The sequence below is a fragment of the Rhinopithecus roxellana genome, chromosome 9, assembly GCF_007565055.1.
Source record: "Rhinopithecus roxellana isolate Shanxi Qingling chromosome 9, ASM756505v1, whole genome shotgun sequence".
In the NCBI taxonomy this organism is placed as follows: domain Eukaryota; kingdom Metazoa; phylum Chordata; class Mammalia; order Primates; family Cercopithecidae; genus Rhinopithecus; species Rhinopithecus roxellana.
Window position 1 is genome coordinate 53,821,441 of NC_044557.1, and position 14,952 is coordinate 53,836,392.

The 14,952-nt window shown below is 39.3% G+C and overlaps 1 protein-coding gene across 3 annotated transcripts in view; it reads right to left on the minus strand.

Moving 5' to 3' along the window:
• The window catches only part of NBN (nibrin), a 58,530-nt gene extending 44,059 nt beyond the window's left edge, over positions 1 to 14,471 (minus strand). Inside the window, exons 1-5 of one of the 3 annotated variants that reach the window (XM_010353855.2) lie at positions 14,268 to 14,471; positions 12,429 to 12,562; positions 11,102 to 11,250; positions 10,458 to 10,617; positions 7,624 to 7,727 (exon numbers count right to left, since the gene is read on the minus strand). In XM_010353855.2, coding sequence (XP_010352157.1) covers positions 7,624 to 7,727; positions 10,458 to 10,617; positions 11,102 to 11,250; positions 12,429 to 12,562; positions 14,268 to 14,304 — 584 coding nt within the window. In that variant the 5' untranslated portion in view covers positions 14,305 to 14,471. Of the gene's footprint in view, positions 1 to 7,623; positions 7,728 to 10,457; positions 10,618 to 11,101; positions 11,251 to 12,428; positions 12,563 to 13,938; positions 14,190 to 14,267 lie in introns of those variants that run through there. The other 2 variants (XM_010353854.2, XM_030937534.1) reach the window with 2 other exon arrangements.
• Positions 14,472 to 14,952: the final 481 nt, after the last annotated feature.

Here is a 14,952-nt window from a genome sequence, read left to right on the forward strand (position 1 = left end):
AAAGATGGGGAAGAAGCAGGGCAGAAAAGCTGGAAATTCAAAAAATAAGAGCGCATCTCCCCCTGCAAAGGAGCGCAGCCCATCACCAGCAACGGATCAAAGCTGGTCAGAGAATGACTTGGACGAGAGGAGAGAAGAAGGCTTCAGTCCATCAAACTTATCAGAGCTAAAGGAGGAATTACGTACCCAGCGCAAAGAAACTAAAAATCTTGAAAAAAGAGTGGAAGAATTGACAGCTAGACTAATTAATGCAGAGAAGATCATAAACGAAATGACAGAGATGAAAACCATGACACGAGAAATACGTGACAAATGCACAAGCTTCAGTAACCGACTCGATCAACTGGAAGAAAGAGTATCAGCGATTGAAGATCAAATGAATGAAATGAAGCGAGAAGAGAAACCAAAAGAAAAAAGAAGAAAAAGAAATGAGCAAAGCCTGCAAGAAGTATGGGATTACGTAAAAAGACCAAATCTACGTCTGATTGGGGTGCCTGAAAGTGAGGGGGAAAATGGAACCAAGTTGGAAAACACTCTTCAGGATATCATCCAGAACTTCCCCAACCTAGTAGGGCAGGCCAACATTCAAATTCAGGAAATACAGAGAACGCCACAAAGATACTCCTCCAGAAGAGCAACTCCAAGACACATAATTGCCAGATTCACCAAAGTTGAAATGAAGGAAAAAATCTTAAGGGCAGCCAGAGAGAAAGGTCGGGTCACCCACAAAGGGAAGCCCATCAGACTAACAGCAGATCTCTCGGCAGAAACTCTACAAGCCAGAAGAGAGTGGGGGCCAATATTCAACGTTCTTAAAGAAAAGAATTTTAAACCCAGAATTTCATATCCAGCCAAACTAAGTTTCATAAGTGAAGGAGAAATAAAATCCTTTACAGATAAGCAAATGCTTAGAGATTTTGTCACCACCAGGCCTGCCTTACAAGAGACCCTGAAGGAAGCCCTAAACATGGAAAGGAACAACCGGTACCAGCCATCGCAAAAACTTGGCAAAATGTAAAGACCATCGAGGCTAGGAAGAAACTGCATCAACTAACGAGCAAAATAACCAGTTAATATCATAATGGCAGGATCAAGTTCACACATAACAATATTAACCTTAAATGTTAATGGACTAAATGCTCCAATTAAAAGACACAGACTGGCAAACTGGATAAAGAGTCAAGACCCATCAGTCTGCTGTATTCAGGAGACCCATCTCACATGCAGAGACATACATAGGCTCAAAATAAAGGGATGGAGGAAGATCTACCAAGCAAATGGAGAACAAAAAAAAGCAGGGGTTGCAATCCTAGTCTCTGATAAAACAGACTTTAAACCATCAAAGATCAAAAGAGACAAAGAAGGCCATTACATAATGGTAAAGGGATCAATTCAACAGGAAGAGCTAACTCTCCTAAATATATATGCACCCAATACAGGAGCACCCAGATTCATAAAGCAAGTCCTTAGAGACTTACAAAGAGACTTAGACTCCCATACAATAATAATGGGGGACTTCAACACTCCGCTGTCAACATTAGACAGATCAACGAGACAGAAAGTTAACAAGGATATCCAGGAATTGAACTCATCTCTGCACCAAGCGGACCTAATAGACATCTATAGAACTCTCCACCCCAAATCAACAGAATATACATTCTTCTCAGCACCACATCGCACTTATTCCAAAATTGACCACATAATTGGAAGTAAAGTACTCCTCAGCAAATGTAAAAGAACAGAAATTATAACAAACTGTCTCTCAGACCACAGTGCAATCAAACTAGAACTCAGGACTAAGAAACTCAATCAAAACCGCTCAACTACATGGAAACTGAACAACCTGCTCCTGAATGACTACTGGGTACATAACGAAATGAAAGCGGAAATAAAGATGTTCTTTGAAACCAATGAGAACAAAGATACAACATACCAGAATCTCTGGGACACATTTAAAGCAGTGTGTAGAGGGAAATTTATAGCACTAAATGCCCACAAGAGAAAGCAGGAAAGATCTAAAATTGACACTCTAACATCACAATTAAAAGAACTAGAGAGGCAAGAGCAATCACATTCAAAAGCTAGCAGAAGGCAAGAAATAACTAAGATCAGAGCAGAACTGAAGGAGATAGAGACACAAAAAACCCTCCAAAAAATCAATGAATCCAGGAGTTGGTTTTTTGAAAAGATCAACAAAATTGACAGACCGCTAGCAAGGCTAATAAAGAAAAAAAGAGAGAGGAATCAAATAGATGCAATAAAAAATGATAAAGGGGATATCACCACTGACCCCACAGAAATACAAACTACCATCAGAGAATACTATAAACGCCTCTACGCAAATCAACTAGAAAATCTAGAAGAAATGGATAATTTCCTGGACACTTACACTCTCCCAAGGCTAAACCAGGAAGAAGTTGAATCCCTGAATAGACCAATAGCAGGCTATGAAATTGAGGCAACAATTAATAGCCTACCCACCAAAAAAAGTCCAGGACCAGATGGATTCACAGCTGAATTCTACCAGAGGTACAAGGAGGAGCTGGTACCATTCCTTCTGAAACTATTCCAATCAATAGAAAAAGAGGGAATCCTCCCTAACTCATTTTATGAGGCCAACATCATCCTGATACCAAAGCCTGGCAGAGACACAACAAAAAAAGAGAATTTTAGACCAATATCCCTGATGAACATTGATGCAAAAATCCTCAATAAAATACTGGCAAACCGGATTCAGCAGCACATCAAAAAGCTTATCCACCATGATCAAGTGGGCTTCATCCCTGGGATGCAAGGCTGGTTCAACATTCGCAAATCAATAAACGTAATCCAGCATATAAACAGAACCAAAGACAAGAACCACATGATTGTCTCAATAGATGCAGAAAAGGCTTTTGACAAAATTCAACAGCCCTTCATGCTAAAAACGCTCAATAAATTCGGTATTGATGGAACGTACCTCAAAATAATAAGAGCTATTTATGACAAACCCACAGCTAATATCATACTGAATGGGCAAAAACTGGAAAAATTCCCTTTGAAAACTGGCACAAGACAGGGATGCCCTCTCTCACCACTCCTATTCAACATAGTGTTGGAAGTTCTGGCTAGGGCAATCAGGCAAGAGAAAGAAATCAAGGGTATCCAGTTAGGAAAAGAAGAAGTCAAATTGTCCCTGTTTGCAGATGACATGATTGTATATTTAGAAAACCCCATCGTCTCAGCCCAAAATCTCCTTAAGCTGATAAGCAACTTCAGCAAAGTCTCAGGATACAAAATTAATGTGCAAAAATCACAAGCATTCTTATACACCAGCAACAGACAAGCAGAGAGCCAAATCAGGAATGAACTTCCATTCACAATTGCTTCAAAGAGAATAAAATACCTAGGAATCCAGCTTACAAGGGATGTAAAGGACCTCTTCAAGGAGAACTACAAACCACTGCTCAGTGAAATCAAAGAGGACACAAACAAATGGAAGAACATACCATGCTCATGGATAGGAAGAATCAATATCGTGAAAATGGCCATACTCCCCAAGGTTATTTATAGATTCAATGCCATCCCCATCAAGCTACCAATGACTTTCTTCACAGAATTGGAAAAAACTGCTTTAAAGTTCATATGGAACCAAAAAAGAGCCCGCATTGCCAAGACAATCCTAAGTCAAAAGGACAAAGCTGGAGGCGTCACGCTACCTGACTTCAAACTATACTACAAGGCTACAGTAACCAAAACAGCATGGTACTGGTACCAAAACAGAGATATAGACCAATGGAACAGAACAGAGTCCTCAGAAATAATACCGCACATCTACAGCCATCTGATCTTTGACAAACCTGAGAGAAACAAGAAATGGGGAAAGGATTCCCTATTTAATAAATGGTGCTGGGAAAATTGGCTAGCCATAAGTAGAAAGCTGAAACTGGATCCTTTCCTTACCCCTTATACGAAGATTAATTCAAGATGGAATAGAGACTTAAATGTTAGACCTAATACCATAAAAACCCTAGAAGAAAATCTAGGTAGTACCATTCAGGACATAGGCATGGGCAAGGACTTCATGTCTAAAACACCAAAAGCAACGGCAGCAAAAGCCATAATTGACAAATGGGATCTAATTAAACTAAAGAGCTTTTGCACAGCAAAAGAAACTACCATCAGAGTGAACAGGCAACCTACAGAATGGGAGAAAATTTTTGCAACCTACTCATCTGACAAAGGGCTAATATCCAGAATCTACAAAGAACTCAAACAAATATACAAGAAAAAAACAAACAACCCCATCAAAAAGTGGGGAAAGGATATGAACAGACATTTCTCAAAAGAAGATATTCATACAGCCAACAGACACATGAAAAAATGCTCATCATCACTGGCCATCAGAGAAATGCAAATCAAAACCACAATGAGATACCATCTCACACCAGTTAGAATGGCAATCATTAAGAAGTCAGGAAACAACAGGTGTTGGAGAGGATGTGGAGAAATAGGAACACTTTTACACTGTTGGTGGGATTGTAAACTAGTTCAACCATTATGGAAAACAGTATGGCAATTCCTCAAGGATCTAGAACTAGATGTACCATATGACCCAGCCATCCCACTACTGGGTATATACCCAAAGGATTATAAATTAGTCTACTACAAAGACACATGTACACGTATGTTTATTGCGGCACTATTCACAATAGCAAAGACTTGGAATCAACCCAAATGTCCATCTGTGACAGACTGGATTAAGAAAATGTGGCACATATACACCATGGAATACTATGCAGCCATAAAAAAGGATGAGTTTGCGTCCTTTGTAGGGACATGGATGGAGCTGGAAACCATCATTCTTAGCAAACTATCACAAGAAGAGAAAACCAAACACCGCATGTTCTCACTCATAGGTGGGAACTGAACAATGAGATCACTTGGACTCGGGAAGGGGAACATCACACACTGGGGTCTATCATGGGGAGCGGGGAGGGGGGAGGAGGGAGGGATTGCATTGGGGAGTTATACATGATATAAATGATGAATTGATGGGTGCTGACGAGTTGATGGGTGCAGCACACCAACATGGCATAAGTATACATATGTAACAAACCTGCACGTTATGCACATGTACCCTAGAACTTAAAGTATAATAAAAAAATAAAAATAAAAAAAATAAAAAAATAAAAACTCCAAGACTACAAAATATATCACTAGTAGTGAAAACTTATCAGACTCCTCCACCCTCAAGTATAATCTAGAATTAAGAATAGTTCATTATCTGTAGCCAGAGTCATTATTTACAAGATTTTATGTACTTCCTCAGGGAGACTTATCAACAGGCTTCAGGGAAAAATGTGATTCTGTTAAAATACTATGCAAGTTTGTAGTTATGTCGGTGAAGTTTCTTGAGGAAAGACCAGTGCTTTCATCTTCTTTTTTTTTTTTTTTGAGACAGAGCTTCACTCTGTTGCTCAGGCTGGAGTGCAGTGGTGGGTCTTGGCTCGCTGCAACCTCCACTTCCTGGATTCAAGGGATTCTTATGCCTCAGTCTTCCAAGTAGCTGGGATTACAGGAACCTGCCCACCACACCAGGCTAATTTTGTATTTTTAGTAGAGACAGGGTATCTCCATGTTGGTCATGCTGATCTCGAACTCCTGACCCCAAGTGATCCGCCTATCTTGGCCTCCCAAAGTGCTAGGATTATAGGCGTGAGCCACCAGGCCTGGCCTGCTTTCTTATTTGCAGGAGTTCAGTCAGGGTGATGGGAAAAAATGTAGAGGGATGCAAACCTTGGAAGGCCAGAAGGTTTTACATTTGAAGGCAGCCAAATTCTCTTACACAATGCCTGAAACCTTAGGTTAGATAACAAGGGATGTGAAGAAACTGATCTAGGTAAGTTACTTAGCTCAGAACCTAGCCTTTTGTCATGCGTAGGGCTGCTCTCTCCGGACGGGAACCATGTTAATTATCCACAAGTGTGTAGACTCAAAGCCTTTGTCATTAAATCTATACTGAATAAACGACCACAGCACCAGCTACTTGGGCTGTGGCTGCTAACTCTACAGACCCTCCTCAGTGTCTGTGGGTGGCTCAGCCCCCTAGCTCGCTCCTTCACTGGATACGTGTGTTTGAGTGCATTTGTTCATCTGTCGCTGGTTCAGGGACTGTGGGTCAGACCTGGCACATATTCAGGGGTCTTGGACTCAAAAAATGTTAAGAATCCTCTATTTTAAAATCTGAGTATCTTTTTCCAGAGTCCAAATATATCGCATTATCTGCCAACTGGAGTATAAAATACCAAAAAACTTCCCAGATAAAACTTATAAACAAAGAGAAAAACTTGATTTTTGGTTACTTTTAACAGCTGTTATCAGGTATAAATAGTCCCTAAAAAACTAACATTAAGCAAAATAGCTTATAACAGCTCAAAACAGATTAAAATTAGTAGTAAAATTTCTAACTGGCATAACATTTTAATTTTTTTTTTTTTTTAAGTTCTGGGATACATGTGCAGAACGTGCAGATTTGTTACACAGGTATACATATGCCATGGTGGTTTGCTGCACCCATCAACCTGTCATCTAGGTTTTAAGTCCCGCATGCATTAGGTATTTGTCCTAATGCTCTCCCTCCCCTTGTCTCCCACCCCGACAGGCCCTGGTGTGTGATGTTTCCCTCCCTGTGGCCATGTGTTCTCACTGTTCAACTCCCACTTATGAGTGAGAACATATGGTGTTTGGTTTTCTGTCCCTGTGTTAGTTTGCTGAGAATGATGGTTTCCAGCTTCGTCCACGTCCCTGCAAATGACATGAACTCATTCTTTTTTATGGCTGCATAGTATTCCCTGGTGTTTATGTGCATGGGTATGGACATATACCCAGTCTATCATTGATGGGTATTTGGGTTGGTTCCAAGTCTTTGCTATCGTAAACAGTGCTGCAATAAACATATGTGTGCATTTGTCTTTATAGCAGAATGATTTTTAATACTTTGGGTACATACCCAGTAAAGGGATTGCTGGGTCAATTGGTATTTCTGGTTCTAGATCCTTAAGGAATCACCACACTGTCTTCCACAATGGTTGAACTAACTTACACTCCCACCAGCAGTGTAAAAGCGTTCTTCTTTCTCCACAGCCTCACCAGCATCTGTTGTTTCCTGACTTTTTAACTCGGCTAGGTAGGTATTAGTCTCAATTTTGAAATGAGTAACTGGAGCTCAGAAAAACTAAGCTACATTCCCAAAGCTATGGTGCTGTTAATACTCTGGACTATGTGGCTCCCAAAGAGGGCTGCTGTACCACACAATTCCAGAGCTAACTGTTGTGTGATGCCCGGACCTGAGAGATGTGCTCTTCTGACCATACCTCAGTGCCATTTACTGTCTTTCCATTTTTTTCTTTAAATAGTAGCATATATTTAACTTTTGTTTCAGAGGTACAGAATAACCAACAAAGAAATCTGGGAAACTCTTTCTTTACATACTAACAAAAAACCTTCCATGAATAATACTGAACTATAACAGCAACTATTACATTCTGAAACAAGCATTAAAGAGGTAATCAACCTAAATAAAAATCAATGCTATCATATATTATAAGTGACATCTTGTTATATTTAAAACACATAATATACCTTTCAATTTGTGGAGGCTGCTTCTTGGACTGAACTGCTTTCAGGAATTCAGTAAAATATTCTGGCTTTACAATTGGACGTCCACAAATGAGTGCACATATAGTCTAAAATGAAGAAAACATGTGAATATATATATTCATATGCTAGCAATTTTTTAAAGAAAAGTTTTAAATTATAAACTACAGAGAGACTGTTTACATTCATAAAAAATAATGTTTTCCCTTTCATCTCTCTAAATTTATAAAGAAGCCACAATCTACAAAATAGAAGTCAGTCTTTGGTCACTGCATCATTTTAGAACATAAATCGCAATATAATCACTCAATTATAAGAAGTCACCATTTATAATACTAATTTTTAAAACTGCTTTTTTGGAAGGGGTGCAACAATATAAAATAAAAGTCAATTTTAAAATGCATTCCACTTTCAAAGACATTAAAGTGTTAAAAATTATTTTAGAATTGAGAAAATGTAACATCTGCTGCAGGGAAGACAATATTAGGAGATGAACATGAGATATTTTTAGACTAATTGTCTTTCAAAAAAATTGTAACTTAGGCAGTAAAGCCTTTTTGAGAAAGTAAATAAATAAATCACTTTTGGTAAAAGCACAAAATAAGTACATATAAAGTGGAAAAAAAGAAACTTAAACTCACATGTGAATTAAGCTGTAAGTCTCAAATATGATACATCCAAAAAATATGACAAACATTAGAAAATACTACAGTGGGTAATGAAAATAAGATTCAGAATAATATAAATATGCTTTTTTATTTTTGAGACAGGGTCTCGCTCTGTTGTCCAGGCTGGAGTGCAGTGGCGCGATCCTGGTTCACTGCAGCCTCAACCTCCTGGGCTCAAGCAATCCTCCTGCTTCAGCCTCCTGAGCAGCTGGGACTACAGGCACATGCCACCATACCTAGCTAATTTAAAAAATTTTTTGTAGAGATGGAGTCTTACTATGTTGCCCAGGCTGGTCTCAAATTCCTGGGCTCAAGCAATCCTCCCACCTCGGCCTCCCAAAGCGCTGGGATTACAGATGCAAGCCAGAACACCCAGCCATGAATATGCTTTTAATAACACAGGGTATTTTATTGTCTAAATAGGGACAAGCAGATTTAGAGTGTCTCTCAAGTATGGAACCTGAAAGATACCACCTTCCAAAGTAAAAGAAATAAACTAGCATGAACCAGTAATGTGCAAATCAACACTGTACTGAGTAATCTCTAATACACGTGACTTGGGAAATTAATTGATCCATGCCTCAGTTTACACTTCAGAAAATAAAAGTTGAACTTAAAGGTTTTTTTGTTGTTGTTCTTCTTGTTGTTTTTGTTTGTTTGTTTTTTGTTTTGTTTTTGTTTTGAGACAGAGTCTCGCTCTGTCGCCCGGGCTGGAGTGCAGTGGCCGGATCTCAGCTCACTGCAAGCTCCGCCTCCCAGATTTAGGCCATTCTCCTGCCTCAGCCTCCCGAGTAGCTGGGACTACAGGCGCCCGCCACCACGCCCGGCTAGTTTTTTGTATTTTTTTAGTAGAGACGGGATTTCACCGTGTTAGCCAGGATGGTCTCGATCTCCTGACCTCGTGATCCGCCTATCTCGGCCTCCCAAAGTGCTGGGATTACAGGCTTGAGCCACCGCGCCCGGCCTGTTGTTTTTTTTAAGTAGCTAATAGTAAGAAAAAATGGTCTTTGACTTCCTTTTTGGCTCTAACATTCAATGACTTAAAAAATAAAAGCTAACCGTACTTTCAGAAAATTTACCAAAAAAAAAATAGAACAACAAGGTTTTCTATTTCGGCATATGAATGATCAGGAATTTTTTTTTTAACAAATTAATCTGTAAACCATGTTGGTATGTGTAATAAAGCAATTCACAAGGTGGTCATCAGCATACCACTCACTGGAAGTGCCAGGTCTGTCACAGACGTAGTAAAATATCTCTCAAGACAATCTAACTACCTTTGACCTTATTTCACACCAACCAAGCAAGTGTATGATTACCTACTCTATTTCTTAATATCTTAAAGAGGACTGTGCTAGGGCCCACACTCAAATATTCTGGTAAAGGTGCCTCCCTTCTGAAAACCATAAATGGACACTTTGATTTGTAAATCTACTATTTGTGAGTTGATATGCATATACTAGTACTCTGGAGGCTAATCACACTGCTGAATTTATAAAATCAATTTCATAAACTTGCAAAAATAAAAAAACCCTTGATTACAGACAACCCCACCAAAGCACAAGTTGAGCTCCAGCTGAGCAGCAAGCCTTTCTCCATGATAACTCTTTAGCTATAAAATATAATTCTAGTTTAATTATATTAAATACTAAAGGATTTTTAATAAAGGAATCTAAGTATTTGTGGGTTTTTACTATAGATATGAATCTAAAAGAATCCCACAAACCTATAGTCAACCTGTTAAAAAGGAGATGAATCACCTGGAGACTGGAGGAAGACAACTTGATAGAAGAGACATAAGATGCTAACTTTGAAGACTGGCAGTTAATCTCTAGTTGCGTTGCTTTAAGACTGAAAACACAAACTATGCACTGTCATAACCTTCTTGGTGGAAGGACAACAGAATCACTTTTTAAAATGCTAAACAAAATGTGAAATATAATTTTAGTTGCTTTGGCTTGTCTCAGATAATAAACAGGTTATCTGAAAAGCCACTGAAGCCTAAACGGTACACAAAGGGATGGAGTGGGTATATATACATCTACAACTAACAGTTCTGATAAAGTAATTAAAAAAAAAAAATCTGTGTATAGTGGGTAAGCTTAAATTCAAAGAACTTATTTTAACATAAGAACAAGACATTCAACCTACTTTAATGGTAACTTTCACTGATACCATGACAAGGTGAGTGCATTCTTCTGTCCAATTGTTTACAGTAAATCCTCCAAGTTGCAATACAGCTTGATTTAAAGCAGTTTTCCCAGAGACATCTAAACAAGAAGAGCATGCAACCAAAGGCTCATACTCTACTCTGTAAATGAGAATAAGTTAAATAAAGTTATAGTATCATAGTTGCAAAGATGGCAACTTTTAGTACTTTAAAACTTTAAGCTCACATCATATACTGTTATCGTAACTTTTATTTATTGTTACCCTTTGTAACCTATGAAATTATCAATTCCTCATCATTATTAAGCTTTGTAACCTAGAAAATTATCAATTCCTAAGTCCTGAGTCCAAATGAAGAAAAAACAATGACCAAAAGTTAACATCATACTTTCACCAATGAGGAATCGAAGAAATGTAATTTCCCATGAAGTTCCTCAGGGCCCACTCAAACTCCCATCACCATGACGTACAAAAGGCACTAACCACCCCTGGCACAGAGTCCAATACTGTGCTAAGTAGGAACTAAATTACACTGTTTTAAATTCATTAATCAGAAATATAATTTTCCTTTAGGATTTGGCTGAAATAAAGCTGTCCATTTTAATATCAATTTAAAAATGTCTTACCTGAATTTACTTTCAAACACTCCAAAAGTAATACTATCCCCCGACTTCAAAGTTCGGGAAGAGCCATTCTGCATTTTTTCCTCATTAACAAAGGTACCATACTTAGAATTATCTTTTAATGTCAATACAGGGATTTCATCTGTTTGACTCTGAAAAGTTAGCAAATAAAGTCTTTTACCACTCAGTACATTCACTTCTCAGAGAAAAAGGTTTCAAAAGAAAAAACAATAGGCAGGTGGCAAACCTCCCAACACAGCAGAAAAGTACTGCTTTCGTTGCCTTGAGAGGAAGATCCCTCAACTAACAATTCATATTTCCCCTTAAGGAAGTTTCTTAACCCAGGATTACCCCTCCCAGAACACACATTTTTTTACTTGCGTACGTCAGTGGGGATTTTCCTGACCCCTCACACACATTTGAGAATTTTTTGCTTTGGTGCAGTCTGTTTCATTTAAAACATGACAACTTCATTCTTAGATCTTTTTTTGTTTGTTTTACAGTATCAAAACCACATTGCAAAAATTAGTCCCATGAGAATATGAGGTTATAGGCTAGTGTTTCTGATTTACAGTAACAATTTTACTTTTTCTGCAGAAATTTCAATAATGTTTTTCTATACCTAAAAGAATAGAAACAAAACCTAAATAAAACTAACAAATTCAGATCGCATATATGCAATCTTTGATTAAAATAATGGCTTATCTCTCTTATTCCACCATCGTTATCATGAGTACAGATATTTATGTATTTATTTTAGCACTTTTATCACCCATGGTTGTGATCAAAACAAACTCAAAGCCATTTAAACGAGCTGTGGGCCTAAGTAAGCATTTCCCTAATAAAACAAATGAATTCCCATTGCAAAAACTTGTGTTATATGAGAAATGCCCGTGTCCACACAGCTACATAACCTCTTTAAGAGCCAGAGCCATTGAAGAACTGTTCATTGTTCTATTCTCAGGGTTGGCACAGTTACTGACACATAAAAACACATTACTGCTAACGGCAAAAACAGCAATTACTTTTGCACCAAACTAATAGTAAACAATTAATATTTAGTAAGCAAATAAAAATAAATATGTCTTACTTCCTCTGAGTTTCTAACTAACTAAAACAAAGAGTAAATTACTGAAATAGAAACTTCAAATCTTAAACAAATACCACTGGTACCACTGCCAAAATATAAGTAATTAATTTTGTTAAAAAAGTCTACACAGCTCTATAAAATGACAAGTCCTGTGATCTCTCTCTCACATACACACCAAGAGAATATTTTGTGATTTCAACCCCCTTACTAGAAACTAGTGAAACAAAATTAGTAACATACCAGGTTGGTTACAGAAAAGTTAGCAGTTAACACAGCATGATTTCGGCTGATTGACTGATCATTTTCAATTAGAATGGCACAGTTTTTCCTTCCAACAACGTACTCAACGCCAGTCAAAAGTCTGTATGGCTCTCCTGAGACAAATATTTTTTAAAAAAAGATAAGTTGATAGACACATACACATGTACACGAACACACACATACATGTAAGTATATATGATATGGGTATGACAAATATTAAATAAAACATCTTTATTTTGTTATTCAAATGTTACTCAACTTTATATATGTCAAACTTGTGTTTTCAGTAAAGCCTCACTGAAGGATACCAAAGGTTATCTAACTATGGTGTTTCAGAAGTAACAACAACAAAATTTAAAACACAATAAAAAAGAGAAATAAAAAGGTTATCTAGATAGAAGGCTACATCATTTTTCTAAAGGGAAAGCAACGCTGAAAGAAGTCAATGTTCCCTCAAATTAACTTAAAAACTTAATGTATTACCTAGCAACAATCACAATATTATGTTTGGAACTTGATAAACAAAAATATCTGGAAACCATAAAAAAGGTACTCAAGCCTGTAATCCCAGCTACTTGGGAGGCTGAAGGAGGACAATTGCTTGAACCCAGGAGATGGAGGTTGCAATGAGCCGACACAGTGCCATTGCACTCCAGCCTCGGTGACAGAGTGAGGCTCCGTCTCAAAAAAACAAAACAACAAAACAAAACAAAGATAGTAAAGAAAAATGTTAATAATATTATAAGAGCTTGCCCTACCAGATGGCAAAATATGTCATAAAACTAAAAGTATGGTATTGGACCTGGAGTGAACACCACAGACCAACGCAACAAAGTCCAGACTAAGATGCACGTGTACATTTTTCGCAATTTTGTTTTTATCTTAAAGAGAGCATCCCCCATCAGTGGGAAAGGGTTATCAGTTGCTTTTAAAATTGCTGTAAATCATAAGTTGTTGGAGTAACAGTATATATATTGGAGACATGCGGAGTTCCATCTGGGAGCGTGATTTCGTTACCCAAGTGGCAGAGCGATTAGGGCAGATAAAGAGTAAGGAGTCCAGGAGAGCCAGGTCTCCAGGGACGCCTTGACCTGTGAGTCTTCAGAGTATAATATTTATTTAGTTTGGCCGTCTCCACACTCTCTTACCCTGCCAGTCCATTTAGTTTCTACATAGATCTTTGCTAATCATCACGTAAACTTCCCGAGGACAAGACCCTTCACACCCACCACATTAACATGTGATCACATTAACATGTGATTACATTTCACACCGCTGGAAATGAAGGGGGAAAAAATCGACTTTTCCCGTTGTTCTGATGACATTGTGGAAAAGGAGTCTGAAACAAAACTGAAAGTAAGCCTTCTCGTGGTAGACATTTCCCCAAACTGTCCGGTAGTTCTTCACAAAAGTCATGTGTGGCTCCCGTGTGGTCCGCCAATGCTAACTTCCTGCCGGGGGTTCCCACTAGGCGCCGGCTGCCGCTCACCTGCAGGCCATCCAGCCCCGGGCGCTGCAACCTCGCCGCGTTGAGGCTGGGAGGGAGAGGGTGTCGGGGGAGGGCCGCGGAGGACGGCCACCAGGGGGCGCAGCAATCACCCCACCGCCCGCGCTGTATTCCGGCTCACAGCCGCCTCGCCGCCGGGAATACGCGCTTGCCATACAACGAACTCGCCGCTTCTGCGGCCGCTTCTGCAACCGCTTCCGCAGCGTCCCCGAGCGGGAACGGACGCGACGCAGGAATCATCACCCGCAGGACCTCCCCCGAGGCAGTCGCTACCGGGAAAATGGGCCCCGAGGCTTCCCTTCCGACCTTACCTCCTGCCGGACCCGCGACGGGCAGCAGTTTCCACATGGGTCCGGCTCCTCAGGGCTCAGGCCGACGTGCAACCGCGTAACCGGGGCTGGTAGACGAGCGCGGATACTGCGCCTGCGGTCGGCACGTGCTCCGGGACGTGCGCGCTCCCGGGAGCCACGCAGGCTCCCTTGGATGAGGCGGGAGTGCGACTTGGGCGCTTGGCCGCCACCTGGTGGTTGATAAAGGAACAGCAAATCGGTATTGAAATGTGCTGCGTTAAAAGGGTAGTTTCTAAGGTGTTGCTGAGTATAAGGTTACTACCTTTCCTGATTATGAACGAAAAGAATTTTAAAAACTAACTCCAAAGCAACATAAGGAACGTTTCTAATTAAATGCATTAAAATACTGACCAGTTATGTAGTTTCGTGCATTTGCAATTTCTTAAATTGCAGGTGTTCTTTTGGATTCTAGGGATGGTGATAATAATGAAGATAAGGATTTCACCTGAAAGTAAACTCATTATTTTTACTCTTTTCTAAGTTCAAATCAACTTGTCCTAACATCTTTATTTCATAATGCCACCGTTTCATCTCATCACATGCTAACTACTGGGCAGTCTCCTGTATTTAATACCTTTCCTTTCCATTTCCACTTGTCTCAAGCTGGTTCAAGCTCTCCTCCTAATTCCAGTAGCTTCCTAACCCA